Here is a 27,484-nt window from a genome sequence, read left to right as displayed (position 1 = left end):
TGTAGTGAGGGCTGTGACAGATGATGTTTACACGTTCCACACTTGGAACCACCAGTCTGTGAGTATTTGTGGTCTACCACTTTACAGCCAGATTGTTGTTACTACTACCAGATTCAATTTCACAATGATAGCAATTATAGTCGACCATAGGAAATCTAAGAGGGCAAAAATTTCAAAAACTGACTTGTGACCTGTTCTATATAACCCATTCAATATACTGCCAATATTTATTTCTTGAGATTTCATGGCTATGTACTGGAGTTTATGCACCTTTTAGCAGTGGGTGAAATACTTGAACTCACTAATTGGCAAAACGGTCCACATACTTTTGACTTAATAGTGTATGCATGCCATGCAACTGTCCTGCTTTCGTAACGACAGTCACGATTTTGGGGTGCTGTCCAGCCATCCTGATTTAGTTATCTGGTGTCCCAGTATTTGGGACACCAGAGGAGCTAAGGGGATACTAAACAAGGATTATTTAGGGAGCGTTTCAGCACCACTCTTTGGTTGTGTGCTATGACATCAAACCTTGTTTAGGATATGTAACATAACAGTGTTATGAAAGGTCCTAAAGTTACACACACTAAGTTCAGGGGTATGGCATACTACAATTGTATTCTCCCTTATCATATCCATACTTAAAAGCCAATTGTGGCGGTAAAAGTACCCAAACCTTTCTACCCAACAATATGCAGAGAGAAGTTAGATTTACCAGTGCAGAAGCATATTTGTGAATCCAGACAGTATTTCACAGCTGAGATTCCAAATTATTGAGCACATACTTCGACAAAGGAGAGTGAAAAACCTGATTAAATTATTAAAACAACAAAAAATATTCTGGATAAAATGACATTGTTACCTTTTGGGGATTTTGCATAATTTGTGGTCTGGTGGCCAGGGGGAGCAGTGAAAGGTGAGATTTACTTACCTGAACATGCCATCATCTCCTGGCCTCTTTTGCTCCTGGCGCTTCAGTTGAGGTTGACATTTCTAGATGGCAGTAGCTCCGCTCAAGGTCTAGAAGTGTCAGGCATAGGAAGTATGAATATACTTTGTCACAGTATATCTTTTGACTAGGTTGGAAATTCAGTGAAATTCCAATAGTCATGAGTATTTAATTACATAATACAAGTATATATATATATATATATATATATATATATATATATATATATATTTGTGGACAGAAACCAACATACGGGTAGGCCTGTAATAAAAGAGGGCCTACCAGGGATAATGTAATAAGATAGTTGAGAAAGTGGTGGGTGGGGTCACTCAAACCAGGGACGTATTAGCCGTGAGGCAAACAAGGCATTTGCCTTGGGCGGCATTTTCCAGGGGACAGCAAAAAAAAAACGCTCTCCAAATGCCCAGGGCAAATGTCTTGTTAGCCTTGCGGCTAACTAAAAATCCGGTCGGGCAGGCGGGTGGCGCTGGCGAAGGAGCACTTTCCCACTGAGCTCTCTGCTCAGTTCCCTCGCGCGCTGCATATTCCGGCTCCCGGCATCACTCTGCGGCGTGCGGGGGAGCTGACCCACGAGCTCACTAATCAGTGCTCCCTCGCCAGCACTGCCTGCCCAGCAGCCACTGGACTCCAGGGAAAGGGAGAATCCCCCCCCCCAGCATTCCCAAAGGTAAGGAGAACAAAACCAGTATACACCACTGACAAACAGGAAACAGTATAGGTAAGTATTGGGGTTGAGTTTATATAGGGAAACATCCTCCCACAAATTCAGGCCTTTGGCCTTTTACTTGTGGTCAAATTTTAACAGTATATATATAATAGAGGTAGTGTTGTGCCAAAACCAATGTACCAGTAGGCCTGTAATAAAAGAGGGCAAACGATATAGAAGAAAACACACTTTATTGCATACTTAGAAAGCTAAACATTTAAATCTATCTGGCTGCCCACTTCCTTAAGCTCAACTTGTCCAAGACAGAACTTCTGGTCTTTCCTCCCTCAAGTGTTGCTACTCCGGTCTCTGTCTTCCTCCATGTTAACGGTGCTACCATCAGCTCCACCATGCAGGTTTGCTGCCTAGGTTTTCTCTTTGACTCCGACCTGTCCTTCACCCCTCATATCTATTCTATCTCTAGGGCCGCACTGTTCCTATTTAACTCACTTCCCTTTTACGTTAGACGGTCACCCAGTCTCCAGTCCTTCAAAAAATCATTTAAAAACTCACTTTTTCACAGTAGCATATCAATTAAACTGGTAATGGCTCCATAAAACCCACACTAAGTCTTCATTAAATATTATTCTACCAATCTATTTCCCTAGTACTCCCCTTACCTTTTGTGTCACTTTACCCCACTCCCTCTAGTATGTAAGCTCATTGAGCAGGGAACTCAACCCCTTTGTTTCTCTGCATCAAACTTGTCTGGTTACAATTACATGTTTGTTAGTCCACCCATTGTAAAGCGCTACAGAATATGTTGGCGCTATATAAATATAATAATAATAAATGCTTTCCTGCATTCTTTCTCGGGTTGCGGAATATAACTGTTGTAGACAGAGGATTTCCATCTGCCCAGTCTTTTAATAATATGGACAGGTGTGTCCGTACTGGAGGATGCGGAGGCTGTCCCGATCCTGAAAGAGTGTCATGAAAAGGAAGAGGGGTTATGCCCCAATCTTGGCAACAATGTTCTAATGTAAAAAACAAACTTGGAAGTGGTAAGTGGGTGCCCGTTTAGAAGCAGTAAGGGAGAGTTAGATGGGTGGCTGATGCGCGTGGATAGAAACAAATCAAGTATTTTAATGGGGCCCCAGTGGTTGTCTGTCGGAAAGAGACGGATTGTAGTAGGGTGGCTAGTTTGGTTAGTTTTAGAAGATTGTAATGAGAGAATGTAATGGTCGTTGGGTTTGATCAGATCGGATAGTTTTAGACATGCACTGACTTCAGATTGTCGGACCATTGAATTCTCTGGGTCTAAGGAAACCGTAAAAGGCGATATAAATAGCTGCTTTGATAACTGAGATAGCGTTGATATTGAAGGGGTTAGTTTCCAGAAGGTCGGATAGGTTCCTGAATATGGGTCCGTCTATAGGTACTCTATTGGTTGTAGGAGGGCGGTCTGTTTTGTTGATACCTTTTAGGATAGTTTTGATGGGGTATGAAGAAAGAAAAGGGGGATGATTGGGAAAGGTGGCGAGGACGTGGTCCCCCACCAAATTTGTGAAAAACGGTCAATGCCCTATCGTATGCGGTCTTAGTGTTTGCTGAAAGAGCGTTACATGAAAGTGATTGTGCGTAGTTTATCAATTCCATTAGTCCATAATTAGCTCTGGGAATGCCGGGATTCTGGATGGGTGTTCTTTGGCGGAGGGATGTACCTTGAAAAATAACCAAAAATTAGATTGGGATAAAGAGTCAGCTGCTGTGTTATGTATGCCCAGAATATGTTCACAAACCAAGAAAAATGTTAATTTGGCGGCAAGCCATGTCAATTTTCCTACCAACCGTATTATGGTCAAAGACGAGGAGCGCCCTTTATTGATTATCTTGCATTCCGCCAAATTATATGAGAAACACTTGACAGACTTGTTGGACCAAATATGACCCCAGGTATGTGCTTCCGCTCCGACAGGATACATTTTGAATAGGGCCGAGGTTTCTTTAAAGACCGACAACGTAAGTGTGTCTTGAGGCCAAACATCCCTAAACCATTGATTACCAAAAATTGCAGTGAACCCATTGTGGGCTGCTGCGTCAGTCCATATTACAGGGGATTGCTCGGTCAGTGGGGGAATGAACATAGAGATGCCGTTCCATTCTGAAAGGAAGTGCTTCCACATGAACAAATTGGCCACGGCTGTGGGTTGAGGACTACAGTGCCGTCATCAGGCATGCCGGAGAGGAGGCAGAGTAACCTGGAGATAAATGATCTCCCCTGTGGAATATTGCAAAATTGATGGATCCCAGTAAAGATTGAAGATCCCTCAGTGTAACAGAACCTTTTTGAAGGTATTGGTCCAGTTCTTCCCTGATGCATAGCAATTTCTCATCAGGAAGGTGTGCCTGCATCAACACTGTCTAGTGAGATACCCAGGAACATCTTGTCAGGGTACAAGGGGACACCTAGTGTTAACAACAGAGCTGTGGTCCTAAGGATGCTACGTGGTGTGAGGAAACCTGTCACGACCAATATGAAATCATCCAAGTAGTGTATAAGTAAGATCTAGTCAAGTATATTTTCTCTGTGCTGCACTTACAAAATGTTCCATGCAGCATGTACTGTACATAGATATACAATAGTACAGGTCACAAACTAATTCAAGTCACCGTATATCAAATGAACATTAAATAAAATGCTGTCTAAAAATTGTAGCCAAGAGGAAATATCATACAATAAAAGTTAGTATATAACAAAAAACAAGGAAAGGAGAAACGCAAACATTCTATCTGTACACAATGGTTTAATGTCCCTAATTATTTTCATTTAAAAATATACATAAAAAAATTAATTTAACTACTAAAAACACAATTTTATATAATTATTCTCATAAACAGTTCTCATTACTCTCAAAAGTTGGGTTAACATATTCTCCCATTTTACTGTTTTGTACAAAGTTAGTGGGTAGAGAGTGGTCTTTTCTGTTGACTGGAGGCCAATCTTCTTCTGTGGCTAACAGGCGTTGTAGCTTCTTGTATGGGCTCTTTGATTGATATCGAAATAGCCGTTTTAGCATATTCCAAAGTGCTCGATTTTCAATTATTGTTTCCTGAGAATAAAGACATGATTTACTTTATTAAAAAAAAAATTCCTTTTTAGCTATGTTGTACAAATAAAATGGGGAGCAGAGGGAATAGTACTGTGATGCCCCAGCATGTCCTCACACAACCTGCTGTATTGTGGGAGCTGTAGTCTCCCAACATGCACTATAGAGCCATTAACTTCACAGAGTACCGTAGCACAGGGGCTGCATGAGAATCAGAAGTGTGTTTTCTCCTCAGAAGTCACCTCTAAAATATCAAAGTTGGTCTATTTAATGTGTAGAAAAGAAATATAAGGGGTACTGGGTGCTCTAAATGAATAAAAATATAAGTGCAGCCTAAAAACACTCCAAGTGTATGGTCACCAAGTACACTTCTATAGACCCAGAAATACCACAAAAAAAAAGTGTCAAAGCGCACACTGTGATAATTATTCTTTACATTTAACCCCTTAAGGACTGAGCCAAATGTACACATTGTGATCAAAACAAAACAAACAAAATCTGGAATTTGTCTACATCTGTTCAACCATAATTCACCTCTTTCATATTTAGTGCACCCACACTTATTATATATCATTTTATTCAGGGGAAACGGGGCTTTCATTTAACATCAAATATTTAGGTAAACATAAAAAAAACATTAAAACATAATTTAATTTGAATAAAATATTTTAAAATGGGAGAAAATAAGAATTCTTTAAATTTTAGTTTTACGTGACATTTAACTATGTCATAATACTGTTTGCTTTTACTGCAATAAAATACACATATTTGTATTCAGCGATGTCTCATGTGTTATACAGCAACGCCCTATGTACAGGTTTTATGGTGTTTTGGGAAGTTAGAGGGCCAAATCTAGCATGTAAAATGTTTCTGTTTTTCACATTGAAATTCCCAAGATTGGTTATGTTGCCTTTGAGACCATATGGTAGCCCAGGAATAAGAATTAACCTCATTATGGCATACCATTTGCAAAAGTAGACAACCCAAGGTATCGCAAATGGGGTATGTCCACTCTTTTTTAGTAGCCACTTGGTCACAGACACAAGAAAATCTCCAGCATACTGTGTCCAGGTTACCAGAGGTATACATAGAAGACCAGGAGTAATAGGAGTTAGACCTCCTTTAAGTGCCCTACCACGTTTTCCATCAGAGCCATATGATGTTAATGGCTCTCCACTTGTGAGTGATATTCTTGATTTTACCAATTTCAAAAGTATTTGTATGGCTATATCGCACTATTTTTTGTTATATTTTATCTTTACAGATTTACATTACACCAGCTCCACCTTATGTATGTAAATTTTTATGAAGTGTTTTATTTCTTGCCTGGTGGGTTTCTTATTCCACCCTCCTATATATATATATTTGATATATTTTTAAATATATATTTCTGTTTATATATATCACATTCTAGCTTTTATGTATAATAAATATAATGTTTTTATTTATGTATATTCTTATGTTTTTATTGATTGTCACTTTTTTCCGTTTTTGCCCACATCCTATATGGTGTTTCTTGCTTCCATGGGGACTATGAACATTTATACTTGAGACCATTATGCACGTGACGAAAGTAACCTCACCACTGGTTTTTCGAGGGGCCTGTTTGCCAACCTCCTAACCTGTGACTATGGCCCCTGTATTGAACCCTATTTGAAAACACCAATTGTGCCTCTTGGACTTATAACAGACTCTGTTCGTGCAATTGGGACTGTATGGGTCGTTTACCGAACAGCCGTATGAACCGGAGACCACCCTGGAGCTTGTTAAGCTTAATTGAAACATTGTTGCAATTTCCACCGCAGTGGTCTAAGTGTTCGTCTGGGTGGCCGCAATACCTATGAACGACCCCGAGGTGGTGGTTATCTTGTTCGCTGGACGAAAACCGCGAATAGACTCCAGGGGGACTTAGCCGCGAATGCCCTGGAACTGTTTTCGGCATGAAAACCTTGCGGTTCCCGGTCGGTCCTCCAGCGGCACTTAGCCACGATTCTATGGAACTATTTTTGGCTATGGGACCATGCCTGCGATCGGAAAAAACTATGACTTCCATAACATTTCTGAACCCCTGAACTGATCTGGGTGATTTTTGAATATGTTGGTCACCCATATCAGGGCTATCAGGGGATGTAACATTTGTGGGGTTTTATGTATTTTTAGGGTACTTTTGGGGTGTTTGAAAAAATTATTTTTTCTGTGCTTGGAGATAATTGGATTAGAATTAGTACAGTTACTGATCTAATTATCTCCCAAGCAGGGAGGAGGGATTGTATGTTTGTTATGGGAGTGTCGGCATTTAATCACTGTACTTATTGGTCTGTGTTTTTGTGTTGGAGTCCCCAACAAGGTCCATGTGGGCGCACCCCTTGCATGGGGATTGTCATAAAAGGCCAAGTGTGGCTCCCATTAAATAGAGATTTGTTTACCCCTTCATGAAGTCTTGGCTCATGTTTGGGGGATTGGAGAACTACATTCAGTCTGGGGATTGCTATATCACAATACTCCCCTGAGTATAATCACTAGCTCTTATAAGAGCTGTTCCTGCTATGCTCGCTGGACAATGAGAGGTCTACCCACTAGAAGCTGGATCCTGGTCTTGGATCCAGGGTGGGTGGAGGACGGCGAGACCCCAACCAAGCTGCGGCAGTTCGTGGGGTCTACAGTGGTTATGGTGTTCCAGTACAGTGCTTGTGGTGCTTGCAAGTACTAGGAAACAGCGATTGACAGAGGCACCCGGTCAGGGTGCCAGGCAGTCAGTCACAATGCACATGTTTGAATGCATATCGGCATAGGACATATTTCCCTGAAGCACGCATGCTCCACATAATTATGGACAACCTTATTCACATGATCGCCGTTGGAACAGGAAAGACCGCCCATGTGAAAGATAGACGTCGGAAATCTCCAATTGGAAGTCGCCTCGTCATGTGATATGACGTACGGACATTTTAGTTGTGGTATGTTCTCTTCCGTACATGGCCAAAACCGGATGGGCCGCTATAGGCAAGCTACATCCGGTCCGGACTATATATGGAAGTTTCTTCACATATGTTGTAATTATTACACCTGTTTTATGTTATGTATGGTTGATATTAGGGTATATAAAGTCTGGTATGTCAGTTCCTAAGTAGATTTCACCTGAGGAAGACCTCTTTTAAGATTGAAATGCGTTGGGCTATTTTTATACTATGTTTTAACTACAAAGCTGGAAAATATACCTTTTATATCTTCAATTTGGTTCTGGTTTGTACTCTGAGACTTCAAGGTTCCAGCAATACACCTCTACAACTATCCCTATTGTGGATGACATGCATTTACAGTTCAGAGCCACTCTCTAAGGGCTCTGGAAAGTGTGAGTGTTCCATTTTTACTGTGTCACTGTTATATTTATGTACATAGGTTACACTATGGTTCCTTTGCTTTGTATTTACCGTATATACTCTAGTATAAGCCGAGTTTTTCAGCACATTTTTTGTGCTGAAAAACCCCAACTCGGCTTATACTCGAGTCAATTGTCTGTATTATGGCAATTTGCATTGCCATAATACAGACAGGGGCTGTGGGGGCTGCAGAGAGATGTTACTTACCTTTCCTGCAGCTCCTGTCAGCTCTCTCCTCCTCCGCCGGTCCGTTTAGCTCTTCTGTCAGCTCACAGTGTAAATCTCAAGAGAGCCGCGGCTCTCGCGAGATTTACACTGGGAGCTGACCGAGGTGCTGAACGGACCGGCAGAGGAGGAGAGAGCTGACAGGAGCTGCAGGAAAGGTAAGTAACATCTCTCTGCAGCCCCCACAGTCCCCTCCTACACAGTGCCCATCCACTGGACCACCAGGGAAGGAGAGCCCCCCTCCCTGGCCAGCTAGCAAGCAGGGAGGGGGGACTAAAAAATGTATATATATTAATAATAATAAAATAAAAAATAATAATAAAATAAAAAAATAATAATAAAAAAATGTAATGAAACAAAAAAATATTAAAATAATAATTAAAAAATAAAAATGCCCACCCCCCACCAAGGCTCTGCATCACACTCTGCATTACACACACACATACACACACTGCACTCATACACACACACTGCATTCTCATACACACACAGCATTCTCATACACACACTGCATTCTCATACACACACTGCATTCTCATACACACACTGCATTCTCATACACACACTGCATTCTCACACACACACTGCATTCTCACACACACACTGCATTCTCACACACACACTGCATTCTCATACACACACTGCATTCTCATACACACACTGCATTCTCATACACACACTGCATTCTCATACACACACTGCATTCTCATACACACACTGCATTCATTACATACACACACTGTAAATAAATATTCAATTAATATAATTTTTTAAGGATCTAATTTTATTTAGAAATTTACCAGCAGCTGCTGCATTTCCCACCCTAGTCTTATACTCGAGTCAATAAGTTTTCCCATTTTTTGGGGGTAAAATTAGGGGCCTCGGCTTATATTCGGGTCGGCTTATACTCTAGTATATACGGTATATGATTTAGGGTTCCATCAAGGAACAGGCCCATTACATTGCTTCTTTTGCCTTGAAGGTAAAGAATAATTATCACAGTGTATGCTCTGACACTTTTCTTTGTGGTATTTCTTGTTCTAGTTAATGTTTCAAATATTGATTTCTTAATTTTGGCTTTAAAAAAATACGGGTCGTCTTATACATGGTGGTGTCTTATACACTGAAAAATACAGGTGTTTTTTTTGGGAGGAGGGGGGCTGCTGATCCCTAGTCACCTGGGGGGGGGGTATTTTTTATATTCAGCCCCCACCAGTCGATGGGGGAGGACACTGAAGGCTCCACCTGCCGCTCATGGGTTGGGGGTGGGGTAATGGGGGAGACAATAGGTGCTTTTGTTACTTTGGACTCCCACCCACCACTCATAGGTTGGGGAGAATATAGGTGTGTCCCCCTTTTGGCACTGAGGGCCCCCACCCGTCACTCATGGGTGGGGGCCAGAGGGGGACACTATGTCCTCTCCACTAATTATTGAAATAGGTGCCCCACCATGAGGTACTTTATTGGAGCATGGGTGTCTTTTTTTTCTTCTTTAAAACAGTGAGCAGCCACAGGCTCCTACTCACGGCATAGCGAGGTCTTACTTATTTACGAATACCAAGTAAATTTTTATTTAGTATTCGTAAAGTTGGTTGAAAGAGCAATTTTGATCTTTTAGCCTTTTAGTAGAGAGCTCCCTAATACTGTGGGAATTGGGGAGTTATCTGCTAGGTGGCTGTCTATATGACAGGACTTTTGTACAGCAAATGAAGCAACACAAGATCATGGAGGAAGGGTGAGTATTGTGGGAACATTTCTTTGACCACAGGAAATGGAGCAGACTTAAGCTTCTCTACTGGTCAAAAAAGGTCAATCATTTTCTCTGAAAAGACAGTGTTTACAGCAAAAGGCCTGAAAGTAATGATTCTACTCACCAGAACAAATTCAATAAGCTGTAGTTATTTTGGTGACTATAGTGTCCCTTTAAGCATCATTGGATGCTCAATCCCTCATTATATTGCATTGTGGGAGTAATATTTATCTAAAAATACATGGTGCATAAATGCCTTTGCTGGCTGAAGGAATGGTCTTATTTAAATGACTACGAATGGCTGTACAATCAGTTTTTATTTTGTTATGATTATGAATAATAATGGCCTTTTTAACATTATGTATAACTACAAACAAAATATTTTCAAACGACTTTGATAGGTCAAGAGGAAATATGTTACTTTTTTCTATTTTTAATAGAACAACTTTGAGATGAACTAGAGTAGATAGGGTTATTCAATTTATGGATAGTTAAGTATCATGTGAATATTAGACTTGTGCATAATGGGATTGTTCGATTCAGCCGAATAATTGTTTCCTTGTTTCAAATTTTTTTCAGGACGTTAGATGTGTTTTTCAAGCTGAATCGTCAAATTGACACACTTTAAAGGTCTACCTTTTGTCAAGCATCCTTTATCCCCCAAAAAGCTCTGAGCGTGTGATTGCGGGATAAACAGGAGAAGATATTTGTTAAACAAAAAAAAGCTGTGACTCTGTATTCTCTTGACCTATTCAGGGTTAGGTGCTGGGATGGCTATTTTTTTTTTACTAGGGTTAGAGGGGATTGGCACTCACTGACATAATAGACATTGGGATGAAGGATTCACTAGTCCTATTATTATAGGACAAATAAGTTGACCCTCTATAAGCCAGTGGTGGAAGAAATGATGCATTACATTTTCAAATTCTATATTTATTACCCTCCAAAGAGATTCACATGGCACAGAAGAAGGGATATAGGCCATTTGCCAGGCCCTTAATGGGTTTATAGTTTTTTTTTTATACTTTATCCTTCAGGCCCCCCTTGGCTAATTTGGGTTTCTTTTTTAATTCCTATACCAAACATTACACAAGATCCAGCGCACTCTCCTATCTACTAAACAGCAACTTCAATGTTGACAGATTTATTAGTTTTTAAAAGGTTTTGTTTAAAAACACCTGATCTAGGCAAAAAATAATGGGGATTTAGTTACATTATATGATCATACATTGCATAAGCCTGCCACAACGTCAATGTACCCCATCTTTGGCAGGTCCTACTCTCACAGTCTAATGTCTGCTCTTATGAGATTAACCCACTTACTTGGGGAACAAATTCCATCTGAGGCTCTCTGCAGTACAAGATGGAATTTGTTCCCCAAGTAAGTGGGTTAATCTCATAAGAGCAGACATTAGACTGTGAGAGTAGGACCTGCCAAAGATGGGGTACATTGACGTTGTGGCAGGCTTATGCAATGTATGATCATATAATGTAACTAAATCCCCATTATTTTTTGCCTAGATCAGGTGTTTTTAAACAAAACCTTTTAAAAACTAATAAATCTGTCAACATTGAAGTTGCTGTTTAGTAGATAGGAGAGTGCGCTGGATCTTGTGTATTGTTTATTGTATAATATGGCCCCCAGCAGCACCCCATTTAAGCATGTTCAGGTGAGTGCAGCCACCCCCCCCATGTCCTATACCAAACATGTTTTGAGGCAAATATAGTATCAAGAACTACAATATATGATTGGAGTTGTGAAAATAAGGAATTATGGCTGAACAAACATGTTAAAACTTTACCTAAAACATAGTATTACTTCCCAGTTTATTTCCAGACTGGCAAAATGGTAGCCTCACAAGTGTTCTTTGCATGTATGTGTTTCTTTCAGCAAATTCTGATTAGTAATGACAAACTTTCTTCTCAGGGATTATAAAATGCAGGTGGGTGATGATATCCATCAGTTATGTTGGATAACTCCCTTGTCTGTGTCCCTCAAAGTCAATGGCGCTACCATTTGCTCTACCTCTAAGGCTCGCTGCCTAGGTGTTCTCTTTGAGTTCGACCTCCAATCGCCAAATCCTGACGCTTCCATCTCAAAATATTGCGCGCATCTGACCCTATTTAACGCCTGATACGGCAAAGGTGCTTGTCCATACTGCTGTCCTCTCTCGCCTTGACTACTGTAATCTGCTTCTCAGTGGTCTCACATGTTCCCAACCTGCCCCATTACAGTGTATAATGATTGCGACTGTAAGGTTCATCTTCCTGTCCGCCCGCTCCTCCCCACTTTGTCAGTCCCTACATTGGCTTCCTGTAAGATATAGGACTTAATTTAGGATCCTGATACTTGCCTATAAATCTCTACACAATGCTGCTCTGACCTATTTATCCTCACTAATATACAAATATGTCCCATCTAGGCCCCTACGTTCTGCCGGAGACCTACGTATAACCTCTGCTTGTACTCCCACCTCTGATGCTCACCTTAAAGACTTCTCTAGGGCTGCACCCTTCCCCTCTCTGTTAGACTTTCACCCAATTTCCACTCCTTCAAAAAAAATCTTTGAAAAAGTACTTCTTTAGGAAAGCTTATCAATTAAACTGTAAACAGCTTTCCCTCCCCACACCCTGATTCCTCTCCTGCAACTGTCATCAAAACAAAACACTAAGCCCTCAGTGAATACTATCCTAGCAACCTACTTTTCTACCCTACCCTTACCTTTTGTGTCACTATACCCCAGCATGTAAGCTCATTGAGCAGGGCCCTCAATCCCTCTGTTCCTGTGTGTCCAACTCGTCTGGTTACAAATACTTGTCTGTTTGTCCACCCATTGTACAGCGCTACAGAACTTGTTGGCACTGTATAACTAATAACCGTATATACTCGAGTATAAGCCGAGTTTTTCAGCACATTTTTTGTGCTGAAAAATCCCCCCTCGGCTTATACTTGAGTCACTGTCTGTATTCTGGCAACTTACATTGCCGTAATACAGACCAGGACCACCGGGGTCATTACAAGCCTGGCGGTCCTGTTGGGGGCCGGCAGCAAGCGTTTACTTATCTTTGCAGCAGCTCCGTTCCGTTCAGCTCCCATGAAAATCTTGCAAGACCCGCGGCCGTCAGAGCGTTGCCACGGTAATCCGTACGCAGACCGTGAGATTTACACTGGGAGCTGAACGGAACGGAGGTGAAAGGAGCTGCTGCAAAGATAAGTAAACGCTTGCTGCCGGCTCCCCCACTGCACAGCCCATGCCACTGGACCACCAGGGATTAAGATAGCCCCCCTCCCTGGCCAGGTATCAAGCAGGGAGCGGGGACAAAAATTAAATATTAAAAGAATAATAAAATATTAAAATAAAAATGCCCTCCCCCCACCCAGTTTACACCCACTATACAAACACACACACACTGCATTCATACAAAAACACACACACACACACACACACACACACACACTCTGCATTATATACACACACACACTGCATTCATACACACACACACTCTGCATTATATACACACACACTGCATTCATACAAACACACTCTGCATTATATACACACACAATGCATTCATTATATTCACACAAACATTCTGCATTAGTTATATACACACGCTACACACAAACACACACTGCATTCATTATATACACACACTACACAAACACACACACAAACTGCATTCATTATATACACACTATAAATAAAATATTCAATGAATGTAGTTTTATTGAGATCTAATTTTATTTAGAAATTTACCAGTAGCTGCTGCATTTCCCACCCTAGGCTTATACGCGAGTCAATACGTTTTCCCAGTTTTTTGTGGTAAAATTAAGGGCCTCTGCTTATATTCGGGCCGGCTTATACTCGAGTATATACGGTTATATTTGGAAATTATCTTACAAGTGAAAAGGTACCAAATCACTTTTCTCCTGAGTGGGGGTTAACCCCCAGTTAATATTCACTAATAATGCACAAAGGAAAGAGGGAGAGCAGGAGAAACAGGATAAAGATAGAGTATCCTTGGGAGTGACTGGTAACGAGAAACTAAATAAGGTAAATTTTAATTAGGGGGCACCCAAGATCTGTCATGTCTAGGGCAGCACCATTTCAAAATACACCATTGTTTTCTTTCCCCATTTGTTGTGTATTATATATAACCAAGTTTTTACTTATACCCATTTATACCCAGTTACCAATAATTATATTACTCACTTACCTCTGTAATGTATGAAATCACAAATGCAATCAGCAGTATTATTATGATAGCACCTCGCCACAGTATAGGAGTGCACACAAGCTGTAGAACACAAGGAAGACTATTTCAAAACGTAAATCTCACAATGAAATACAATTTATCAGTGACGATCATTTAAACTGGAATTTTAAATGAATAGAATAGAAAATAGCACATTTTAGACATAAATAACTGATCTGGAAATATATTTGAGTTTTGGGGTGTTTTCTTTTTCCACTTCTGCTATTTTGCCTAAAATGTACAATTTCCTTGTTATTTGCTGATAATTCCTGGTTTAGTGACTGTCAATTACTGGAAATAAATTTCAATAAATTATATACACAAGTTATTCACACTGCATATTTACAGACAAAAGTTAGGTTGGCCAAACTTGTGGATGGATGGAAGGATGGAGATACAGTATCTTAAAAAAGTGAATACACCCCTCACATTTTTAAAAATATTTTATTATATCTTTTCATGTGACAACACTGAAGAAATGACACTCTACTACAATATAATATTAGTAGTAAGTGTACATTTGCTGTCCTCTCAAAATAACAACACACAGCCATTAATGTCTAAACCGTTGGCAACAAAAGTGAGTACACTCCTAAGTGGAAATGTCCAAACTGGGCCCAAAGTGTCAATATTTTGTGTGGCCACCATTATTTTCAAGCACTGCCTTAACCCTCATGGGCATGGAGTTCACCAGAGCTTCACAGGTTGCCACTGGAGTCATCTTCCACTCCTCCATGATGACATCACGGAGCTCATGGATGTTAGAGACCTTGTGCTCCCCCACCTTCCGTTTGAGCTGCCCCACAGATGCTCAATAGGGTTTTAGTCTGAAGACATGCTTGGCCAGTCCATCACCTTTACCGTCAGCTTCTTTAGCAAGGCAGCGGTCGTCTTGAAGGTGTGTTTGGGGTCGTTATCATGTTGGAATACTGCCCTTCGGCTCAGTCTCTGATGCTCTGCTTTACTATGTCACAGTACCTGTTGGCATTCATGGTTTCCTAAATTAACTGTAGCTCCCCAGTGCCGGCAGCACTCATGCAGGCCCAGACCATGACACTCCCACCACCATGCTTGACTGTAGGCAAGACCCCCTTGTCTTTGAACTCCTCACCTGGTTGCCGCCACACACGCTTTACACCATCTGAACCAAATAGGTTTTTCTTGGTCTCATCGGACCACAGGACATGGTTCCAGTAATCCATATCCTTAGTCTGCTCATCTTCAGCAAACTGTTTGCGGGCTTTCTTGTGCATCATCTTTACGCTTCCTTCTGGGACGACAGCAATGCAGACCAATTTGATGCAGTGTGTGGCGTTTGGACTGAACACTGACAGGCTGACCCCCGACTCCTTGAACCTCTGCAGCAATGCTGGCAGCACTCATACATCTATTTCCCAAAGACAATCTCTGGATATGACGCTGAGCATGCCAACTTCTTTGGTCGACCATGGCGAGGCCTGTTCTGAGTGGATCCTGTCCTGTGAAATCGCTGTATGGTTTTGCCCACCGTGCTGCAGCTCAATTTCAGGGTCTTGTCAATCTTCTTGATGCCTAGGCCATCTTGATGCGAGTAATGAGTAACATGACACCGGGTGCGAAAATGGCTAATTGGGCCCAATTTGGACATATCCACTTAGGTGTGTACTTACTTTTGTTGCCAACGGTTTAGACAATAATGGCTGTGCGTTGAGTTATTTTGAGGGAAAAGCAAATTTACACTGTTATACAGAGTGTCATTTCTTCACTGTTGTCACATATAAAGATATAATAGAATATTTACAAACATGTGAGGGGTGTACTGACTTTTGGGAGATACTGTATATCATAATTCCTGCATTTAAAAAAATATATATACGCTAAAATATGTAAACAGAAGACACATATCCATTCTTGACAATATAAGGTGAAAATGACATTATATTGCCAAAGTAACACATATAATATTAATATACAAAGCAATATGTAGCACCAATATAAAACTGACTTATTGAAAACGCACATTTTGATTGTAGCCATATTGCCATGCCCACCAACTTAACAGTATTTAAGACAGATCTTAAAAGAATCTGTCAAAGGTGTAAATATAAATGCAGAAGCTCTTTATTTGAATCATATCAAAGCAGTTATGCTCTCAAGAGAGCTTTAAAGAATTTGATAGGACACTCCAAGCAGCTTATTGTGTGGGGATGAAACAAAGTCATCTGGTGCATCCCAACATTTTGTATAAAAAACAGGTCTGAAGGACTCTTTGGAGAGCAATAATGGTCTGAGACCACTGAGGGCTTATTAGAAAAGCTCCAGGAAAGGTGCACTGTTTGCAAGATGGCCAAGAGAACCCCTTTAAAATTGTAAACTTATCTAGTAACATGCAGGTTTGGAAAAAATCTGTTCTGGTTTGAGGAGGTGATTTCCCGAGTCGATGTGTTTGTGTAAAAAACGTATGATAACTTATTTAGGATGAAGTAATGCGCTATGGATTTTATTATACTTACTTCCATAGCAGTGTACAAGTTCTCAATATCAGCAAAAAGAAGGAAAAGACAAACTGCCATTTGGAACAAAATAACAATCACAAAAATATCTGTAAAACAATAATAGGCTTTTATTAGTAGGTTACCTGGTGTAATGAATATAAACTTCATAAGGGTTTAGATTTAGAATACAAGATGCATAATTGCATAACATACAGACAGAACTGTCCTGTAACTAAGCAGAAGTGGCATCAACATATTACGAATGCAAAGACTGTTTTCTGTAAAGACTACAATGGAAAAAAAATGGCATCCTGACTTAAAGAGGCTAAAGAATAATAACACACTGTGTTATATATACAGTTTATCTTTAGGTTATATCTGAAAAGAATAATGTGAACAACAATTTTATAAACTTATTCTCCTCATTATCTGATCTGACTCCCAATCTGCATACTTCATGGTCCATAACTTTCTTAATCATGCACAACATTCCATTATCTCTTTATTCTTACTGACTTCTCCTCTGCTTGTGGTATAGTTGATCATGGAAGATGGCGGATTTGGTCACTTGATAAAGTGTGAGTACACTTATTGCCTTTAGAGGTGGGTTATTTGAATATTGACACCTGCTATTACTGTTTAGGTCCCATGTCTCTCTTTACTCCTTATATGTTTCCAGTACATTTAATCAGTTTTATTTGATATTGCTATGCTATTATCAGTATTTTGTGCCAGCACTTGAGGTGATGATGTCACTTTCTGTGCTGGTAACAATCTTATGCTGATGGCCATCAGCTGTAAGAGGGCTTTATAAGCAGACACATTTGAACATAGATACAGGTACCCTTGATAAAGGCAGCCAGTTGGTGCCGAAACGTAGGGGGGTGTGGTGACTCGTGTTTCTGTCTGAGGCTTGTAAGGATTTTTGTGGTAATTTATTACTATTATTTTATTGTATCTGCCTTTACTTCTGTTACTTTGTTTATATTCATTTTTTCTTATATGTTTTCATTCTGGTACTTTTTTGTACATAATAACATTTAAATATTTTTTTGAGATTGTTATGGTGTGCATTCTATATTCTATATACATTTGAATATTTAAAGCACTTGAGGGAGCACTTATATGGATTGCACCTGGCTGTTCTTATATTGTTTTGTCCCTCCATGTGCTGTTGTTTTGAGAATAGTTGACCATACCACAATACCAATACCTACTTTGGTATATCATGACTATCATATGGCATAATTCCCATTCGTATTACTCACATGGCCTAAAGGCCACCACGTGGGGTTTTGGGTTGAATACATCTTCATCAAGGTGGGATGAATGTCTTTTGGGCATGGTAGGTTGTCTAGCCCTATGATTTTATTACACGTGCAATGCGAGGCTTCTTGTTATTTTGTTTAGTTGTTTTACTATTGTTGATTAATGAATGAACTAAAGAATGTATTCAACATTACTTGCCTTCACTCTATAACTTCTATTTAATTGGCAGTGACATGCTCTCTCTATCAGTGAATCTCTGGTATGTGACCTTCTTTTGCTAAATGTCTTTTCAAACATAGATAACTTATTTTTGAAGCTGTCAAATAAATGCATTTAGCATTAAATAAAAATTCAATAAAAATGTTTGAACCTAAAAATACCGACATTAAACAAGCAGTAAGAATTACTAGCAGCAGTAGTAGTGAGAATTAATGGGCACACATATGAACATTTATATAAAGTACAATACAAACAGTAAAAAGTTACCTCTAGAGGCACTTCTTAAACAGTCATCATGGATAAAAAGGACATTTAGAAGAGATCAGATTCTACATATAATATGATCTGGGAGTGATAGAAAAGTTGAACTAATCACATTATTTATTTCATGTAAGAAATTTATTTTTCTTGTAAACACCATACACCATGTTATGAGCAGTTCATGTTGTGTTTGTTTTAGTATCACTGATATTGCATACGAACATTCCAATGCAGCTGAATAGAGCTAAATACTTACAGTTGGTATAGATAGGCTGTCGGAATGGTTTTCCTTTAGAGACCATAAATGCTACAATCAGACAGTTAAAAGTACCCAGAAGCCATACAGTGGTGTCTTCATAAGTCTGGAATGAACTTGGCCCCGCTGTTGAGTTTGATGTACTGCCTGAATCGGTTACATTGTTTAGGCCACTGCTATCAAGATGAGTACAGACCCTGTAGCAGAAAAAATACAAACAAAAACCATGTTTATTTTTATTTATTTTTTTTTTTTTAGATGTTTAAAATTTTCAATAATATAAATATAGAAATGGAAAGTGTAATTTAAGCCCTTTTTTTAAAGTAGGATAGAATGACAGTGTAGTGGTAGAGCATAAGGCAAGGTGACAGGCGGGACAATGGTGCACAGAGCTTCCGCCTCTCACCTATACACCTGGTGGCATGACTGCAAACTGAGATACAGTATTTTCTGTATCCTCTACATGGTTCTGGTCATAATGGGTTAGTGAAGAACAGAGCCTCTACAATGGTCCACAATGCCATGCTACAGACTGGGTGTGAGAGAACCACAAAAAGAGGAGAGTGGAAGAAATGCAGGGGGTTTAAAGAGAGGAGGGCAAGGAGTAAAATACACAAGTAGTTGAGAGACACAGGGGGTTTAAGAGACAGAAAGAGAGAGACACAGGGGGTTTAAGAGATACAAGGGAGTAATTGAGAGAAAAGGGGGTGATATAAAAGAGACACAAGAGCATCAAAAAGTGTAGTAAGATACATTAAAGCGGTTTAAGACATTTATTAAGGGGTATAAGATACAAAAGTTGGATACAAACACAAAAGATAAGAGACAAAAGAAGGATACAAATCTCAATTAGGGGATAAATCATAAGAAGGGCAAGATACACAGAAGGGGCAAAGGGCTGAGTAAGATGGACAAAACGGGAGTTAAACACACAAGCTCACATAGGCAAACACTCAATTTGGGTCAGGGGGTGCCAAAAATCATCAGTGTTACCAAAAAACCTTGCACCAGTCACAAGGAGAGGCAGCAGTTAGGGAGGAAACTCCTGGTTTCAAGAAGTTACAGACTACTTCTAAAAACAGCAGTTCGCTTGGGAGTTCTTGAGACAAGATTTGGACATGAACTATTCCCTAATCAGCTTAGCTTGTCAGCTGTAGGGCACACTGCAATGATATAAAGTAGCAAATTACTATTTTATTAGTCTGGGCTCTAAATCCTTTTAATTCTTGATTTCTAAATTCAAATGTTAAAGTATTCTGAATAAAAAAAAAGAAACTAAAATACAAAAAAAAAAATAATAATATTTGTTCCCATTTTAAAGAGACTTGAAGAAGACATCAGCGGTTCCAATTTACCTGATTATGGGAATGCTGCTGTACCAGACCTGATCTTGGACAATGAGAAAGCCACATATTTGCAAAGCCATGCTCAAGATGATATTCAGAATCACAGACAAAAGAAGTGGTGGTGAGATAAGCTGAGCTGGTGGTCTGTAAGGGGCCAGTTTTGGATATGCATGGTTAAGACTCACTTGAAAAAAGAAAAAAAAAATATATATATATATATATATATATATATATATATATATCACAAAGCTTTATTACCAAACATGTTCAGAATTACCATATATGTTATTGGTTTTCATCAATATTGCAGTGTGAAGCAACTATATCATTGTTGTATTTTTTTAGCCATTTTAAATGTAGCTTGTTGACCCAAAATGTATATTTAATGTTAATAGAATTACTAACAAATGTTTGATTCCTATACATGGAAATATTGGTGGATGGATTGGCTGATGCAAGTCACTTCATTTTCCTATAATGATAGCAGGGATGGGTATAGAAAAGAGACACAGGAGTAGTTATATATATATATATATATATATATATATATATATATATATAACTACTCCTGTATATATATATATATATACATATACAAATGTGATTTTTGGGAGTGATGTTTTAAAAAGTGAAGCAATCCCCATGGACAATAATATATTGTTCTTCCTTATTTCTCCAATCTTATATTCAGATAATCTCACTAATCTCACAAATTTACATAAAGCATGAATTATTTTTGATTCAGAAGACAGGGAGGGTGCCGCCCATAAAGCACAGCAGCACACACGCAATTTCAACCAGTCAGTAATGGGCATATGTTCTAAAGAAGGATATTGTGGCACTAGGAAAGCAGAAGTGGGCTAAAAAATAATCAAAGGAATTAAACAAATTCTACCCTCTTTAGTTTAGAAAAATGGTGCCACAGAGCGCATTTGATAACATTATACAAATATATCCAGGGCCAACACAAACCATTAGACCAAAGAGGACATTTAAAACAACATTACTTTATATGGTTTTATGCTTATTTTTTTCTTTTTGTTTTTACCATAACTAAAGTGTATTTACTATTGAGAAAATAGTATTCTGGCCTGGCTTCTGGGTCTGGATAATAAAAGTGGATCTGTCCTTATCTGACACACTATGAAAAAAAACTTGTGTTGCCACCTAAAGGCACAGATCTATAACATTTAAAAGGCTTTACAATTGTGAGCATTCATTATTTTTTAATAATTCTCTGTACATCCATTCTAGCATATTGCACTTTTGTATTTCTCTCGTTTTCCCCATTTTATATGTGGACAACTAACCCTTCATGTTCAAAACATATGTGTAAGACCATATACACTTGCATGAAGGTGTACTAAAGCGCTGCACTTAATACAATCAAATGGTTGGGAGTTGGTGGTTTATCACCTAATCATTTGAATCTGTATTTGTTTCACTTTGGTTTTAATCTGACAGGAGTGCCGCTGAGTGTTACAGCTGCTATTGAAATTGTTCTGCTCAAAGTTTTATTTAAGAAGCACCTTTGGAATTTTACACCCTTTTTCTTCTTCCAATACAAACCATTTCAATCCACAAACTGGACTATACATAGGACACAAGGTCACGCGTTTAGACTGGAAGAAAGAATATTTCGTCTAAGGCAAAGGAAAGGCTTTTTTTACAGTAAGTATAATAAGGCTGTGGAATTCACTGCCTAAAGAAGTGGTTTTTATCAGAGTCTGTACAGATGTTCAAACAGCAACTAGATGCATATTTGCAAAGACATAATATTTAAAGATATCATTTTTCAAATGTATGGTAATAGCTTGTTGATCCAAGGATAAATCTGACTACCATTCTGGGGTCAAGAAGACATTTTTTCCCAATTTGTTGCTTTTGGAAGTGCCTCAAATTGTTTTTTTGCCTTCTTTTGGATCAATAGCAAAAAAAAAAAAAAAAAAAACGGAAACGTGTTTCTTTTCAGCCTATGTAACCAACTATGAATGTGAGAATGCCATCTCACAAAATTTTAACTTCACTATAAGTATATACAAATTGCACTATTCTATATGCACATTGTAAATGTTATGCCCCAAACAAGTTTGAGCTCACCAGTGGCTATATATTGGTTTACATCTTTTTTTTTTTTCTTCAGATATCTTTCTAGTGTAGTGGGCGTGACTTAAAGCGGCACTGTCATGCCGAACTTACCTTTCCTCAATCTCTTCCTCTTCTCCCCCTCTCTCGGGATCTGTTATTCTTTTTTTCCTGTCTTCTTTAGTTTTCTTTAAAATCAAAAGACAAAGTAGGGATTCTTTGTCTTATGGAGGATTTCTCCGCTTGACCAGCTCAGACCAGCGGAGGAGCAAAGTGTGCTTCATTTCCGCTGGTCAGAGCAATTTTCCCATGATCCCTAGCTTTCCTCCCTGTTCCCACAATGCTTCCTGTCAGTATTGCCGAACGTCCTGTCACTTAGACAGAACGCCGGCAAAACTGCCGAATTGCATCCTAACAGAATGAGAAGAGTTTCTCCATTGGTGTTAGGATGCAATTCGGTACTTTGATCGTATCGGAATTTCATTCTAATGAATGAAACTCCGATCCTATTCATTGCCGCAGCTGCATCTTGTAGCCGCTTAGTAGATAACTCCCTAATTCCCACGGTATCAGGGAGCTATCTACTAAAAGGCTGAAAGACCTAAATTTAAAGATTACTTAGTATTAGTAAATAATATGCCCCTACTCGCTATACCGCGACTAGGGGCATGTCTAGTAAGCAGTGAGCAGCCTGTGGCTGCTCACTGTAAAAAAAATAAAAAAAACTAATAAACCCCCCTCGCGCGCGGGGGTTAAAGATGGGGGCGACCTACTGTCCTCCCCCCTGGCCCCCACCCCTGCGTGGTGGGTGGGGGCCCTAATAAAACAATAAGGGGGGGGACCTACTGTCCTCCCCCCTGGCCCCCACCCCTGTGCGGTGGGGGCCCTAATAAAACAATAAGGGGGGGGACCTACTGTCCTCCCCCCTGGCCCCCACCCCTGTGCGGTGGGGGCCCTAATAAAACAATAAGAGGGGGGACCTACTGTCCTCCCCCCTGGCCCCCACCCCAGGCTGCTCACTTTTTAGTGGACATGCCCCTACTCGCGGTATAGCGAGTAGGGGCATTGGGGAGATTTTAATCTCCCTTGTGCTATTATGGGGGTCATATTGACCCCCATAGAGTGAGGGGGGGACCTGGGGGGCTTATGAAGTGGTGGCGAGCTCTGCTCCCTGCCGCTTCTATAGTTACATATTACAAGGAGGGAGCTGCACGCCGGTAGCTCCCTCCTTGTAATAAACTGAACGAAGAAACGAACACTGATAATCAGTGTTAGTTTGTTCGTCTGATTTTTTTCTATTCATTCATTCGTCTGTCTGATGAATGAATGAATAGGTGAAATTCCCGTTCGCATGTCCAGGTGTTTCACTGGGCATGTGCGGGAATCTCAGTCTGTGTAGTGTGGGTAGATGACGTGTCCCTCAGGGACTTCACCTACCCACACAAAGATGGCGGCACCCTGAATATAGATCGGGGCAGAAGATAAAGAATAAAAAAATAGGTAATGTGGGGGGCTTAGGGGCATTTGGGGGTAACTAGGGGGTCAATTGGATGTAGTGGAGGCGGGAGGGGGGTTAAAAAAAAAAACGGGATTCGGCATGACAGTGCCGCTTTAAGGTCTTTATAGAATATGATTGGAAAATCTTTGCAAACCATTTAATATTTTTGAATAAACCTTTAAAAAAAATTAAAAATATTGGGGGACGTGGCCGAGCAGCGCGCGAAGATGGACGCGTGAAGTGTCGGCTCCTGTGAGGGTGATCGCCATACCGCAAATAGAAGCGAGAAAAACGCCGTAAGTGACTCAGAAAATCACACACAAGCGACTCGGAGCCATCATGTCACAAAAGATCCCTAAAAAAACGAAAATGCGACCGACACAGACCCACATCTCCCCGCTCACCCCGCCGCGCATCGGCTTACAAGATGGCGCCGGCGGCCCGACATCACCAACCACCGGCTCTGAAAAGAGTGATTGTACATCTATCTCATTTAGAAACACAGCACCGGTGTCAGAACATACCTTGCACTGCATGCTACAGCAACTCCAACAATCACTGCAAGCAGAATTTGCCAAACTGGCACAGGATGTCCGCTCAGACATCAGAGAAATCAATGAACGCACAACTACGCTGGAAGAAAAAACGGAGGAGCTGATAGGCGCCCACAACAAACTGGCTGCGGCCTATAACACTACAGAATCCAGATTATCATATTTAGAAGCCAAACTTGCAGATCAAGAGGATAGAGACAGGCGTAATAACATCCGCCTGAGAGGAATATCTGAAGAAATTAAACCGGCAGAACTACATGATTATGCATTGGGTCTTTTTAAAGCACTATGCCCAACTCTCACGATGGAAGAACTCAGGCTAGATCGCATCCACCGCCTCCCGAGACCTAACTTCCTGGCAAATACAGCTGCCAGAGATGTGGTTACACGTATGCACTACTACACTTCCAAGGAAATGGTAATGAAAGCAGCAAGAAGCCCGGATAACATTCCTCCAGAATTTCAACGTGTCAAACTATTTGTCGACTTATCTGCAGTGACCCTTGCTAAGCGCAAACACCTATCACCAATTACAAAGGCGCTCCGAGATGCCGACATCCCTTATAAGTGGGGATACCCTACACGCCTAATATTAAGAAGAAACGGAACATCAAATTCACACAGTAACAGATGGGGCAAGAATGCTCAAAGAATGGGACATTCCAGTCACCTTCCAAACCGCGTCACCATCATCCCGAGGACCCAGATAAATCGCCTATGAAAGTCAACCACAATTGGTCCACAGGACTCAAACATAAGTGACGCAGACATCTCTCTTGATATTCCAAGTGGATTCGTGAGCATGATCTCTTTATTTTACTGTGACATTTTTTCTTTTTCTTATTCTGTTATCTGTTGATTGTTGTTTTTTGTAATGCCAATCGCTATGACTAATTGTGATACATGGTAGATACGATACCTAGCGTCACGAGAAAAAGCTCAAGGTAGACTGTACGGCAATTAACCCAACTGAGAAATATGGGTTTATATATGACCAATGTTATGGGACTTAGGCTGGCACACTATACTTAATTTTACTATATGGTTAGTTACGACGTATAAAGGTTTCACCCTCCCCCCGTCTCGCTCCATGGGGCGGATTAAGAAAACTCTCCCACCCAGGTTGGATGACCTAAGTCCGACCCTTTTACTGTATATAGTTCTCCTTTCCCTCTTACCCCCTACCCCCACTCCTCTCCCTCTCAAGCACCCCCATACGTACATAGTAGGCGGCACTAACAAATATATGGTCCGACCCACCAGTGAGATTAAACTGAAACACCCACAAACTGTTACTGAAACACCAAACGAGAGACGCCTCAATTACATCAGACATAAATGGCACACACTATCAAACCTCTTCGGCATAACATCCCATTATATATCGAGGAGAGACACCCGGAGCTCACGTAATGACTTAAATATAAAACACAGCGATATGACAAGCATATGCACTACGATTTTATGGCACTAATTATCCTTTCACTTAATGTTAAGGGTTTAAATTCTCCGCATAAAAGACGAATGGCCCTGGAAGAGGCTAGTAAAGCGAAAGCCTCCATAGTCTTTTTTCAAGAGACCCACTTTTTGCGTTCCAAAATGCCCAAATTCTCTTCAAAACAGCATCCCACAGGCTTCCACTCCGGATACCTGAAAAAGAAAAGGGGGGTTTCCACGCTCATTAGTAAAGACGTCACCTTTTCATTACATAAAAAGATGGGAGACAAGGAGGGCAGGTATCTGCTTATCCAATGTCACATTAACAATGAGCCATATACCCTTCTTAACATCTATGGCCCACACGAAAACCAAGCACCATATCTCAACAAAATATTAACAATGGCAGATACTCACAAATTTGGAACACTAATAATAGGAGGAGACACAAACTTCATTTTGGACAACACTTTAGATTCCTCCTCAGACCTCCGGGTATCCCACAAAACCCTCGCTCAACGCACTACATGCACCAGCGCAATTAAGCAACACCTTCATGAATCTGGTTATGTGGATGTATGGAGAATACTCCATCCCTCAGAAAAAGACTTCTCATTCCACTCCCAAGCCCATAACTCATATTCGAGAATAGACCGGTTTCTCACACACTCCTCATTAATACCCCGCATCCAAGACACAAAAATCGGCCTCATAACTTGGTCTGACCACGCCCCGATCACACTCACCATATCCACCCAATACCCCAACAAAGGGGGAGGCTCTTGGAGACTAAACAACTCTCTCTTGAGAGACCCTGCCATTGTAGCACAGATCAAAACAGAAATAGAAATATATTTCCAGACTAACTCCACAGCAGACACGTCCATCCCAACAACATGGCAAGCACACAAAGCGGTGATTAGAGGCCTCTTATAAAACTAGCTAGCTATGCAAACAAAAAGAGACAAAAAAGATATACCGACCTCCTCCAACAGATAAAAACCCTAACACACACCAACAAAGGAAATCCATCCCCGAATCTCTACATACAACTCAGGCAATTACATACCCAACTTCAAGAACTGGAACTAGATCAAACGAATTTCATATTACAAAAATATAAACACAGATTCTTTGCACAAGGAAATAAGGCAGGAGCAATCCTAGCTTCTAAACTAAAATCACGGATGGTCAACTCGAGAGTAGCCTACCTAGTAAGACCAGACAAAACCAAAATCATGAATCCACAGGACATCGTAGAGGCGTTCGCACAATACTACAGCTCCCTTTATAATCTCTCAGCTGACAATACTACACACACGCCTTCAATAACACAGATACAGGATTTCCTCAGCACGATACATCTCCCTACACTAACTCAGGATGATATGGACGCACTCATAAAACCGTTCTCGATTGAAGAACTGAAAAACATGATTGGGAAACTACCCTCCCATAAGTCGCCAGGGCCAGACGGTTTTACCAACCTATACTATCAGACCTTCTCCGACACCTTAGCACCACATTTCATTGAACTTATAAATCACTGCTTTTCCACTGGGGTGCTACCATCGGAAATGCTCCAGGCAAACATATCTACGCTCCCCAAACCGGGCAAACCAGCAACGCTTTGCCAAAATTTCAGACCCATCTCATTACTTAATTGCGACACAAAAATCTACGCCAAAATAATCGCGGATCGTCTCTCACTCATTCTCCCACGTATAATACATAACGACCAGTCAGG

General features: G+C 40.4%; 1 protein-coding gene across 2 annotated transcripts in view; it reads right to left on the bottom strand.

The window, feature by feature from the left end:
• Positions 1-4,181: 4,181 nt before the first annotated feature.
• Positions 4,182-27,484, bottom strand: part of LOC134586872 (probable cation-transporting ATPase 13A4) — a 160,051-nt gene continuing 136,748 nt past the window's right edge. The window contains exons 26-30 of one of the 2 annotated variants that reach the window (XM_063442773.1): positions 20,173-20,347; positions 18,818-19,014; positions 16,831-16,919; positions 14,300-14,380; positions 4,182-4,729 (exon numbers count right to left, since the gene is read on the bottom strand). In XM_063442773.1, coding sequence (XP_063298843.1) covers positions 4,508-4,729; positions 14,300-14,380; positions 16,831-16,919; positions 18,818-19,014; positions 20,173-20,347 — 764 coding nt within the window. In that variant the 3' untranslated portion in view covers positions 4,182-4,507. Of the gene's footprint in view, positions 4,730-14,299; positions 14,381-16,830; positions 16,920-18,817; positions 19,015-19,691; positions 19,981-20,172; positions 20,348-27,484 lie in introns of those variants that run through there. The other variant, XM_063442774.1, reaches the window with a different exon arrangement.

This window comes from Pelobates fuscus, chromosome 2 (genome assembly GCF_036172605.1).
Source record: "Pelobates fuscus isolate aPelFus1 chromosome 2, aPelFus1.pri, whole genome shotgun sequence".
NCBI classification, from domain to species: domain Eukaryota; kingdom Metazoa; phylum Chordata; class Amphibia; order Anura; family Pelobatidae; genus Pelobates; species Pelobates fuscus.
This window is presented reverse-complemented; position numbering and strand designations above follow the sequence as displayed.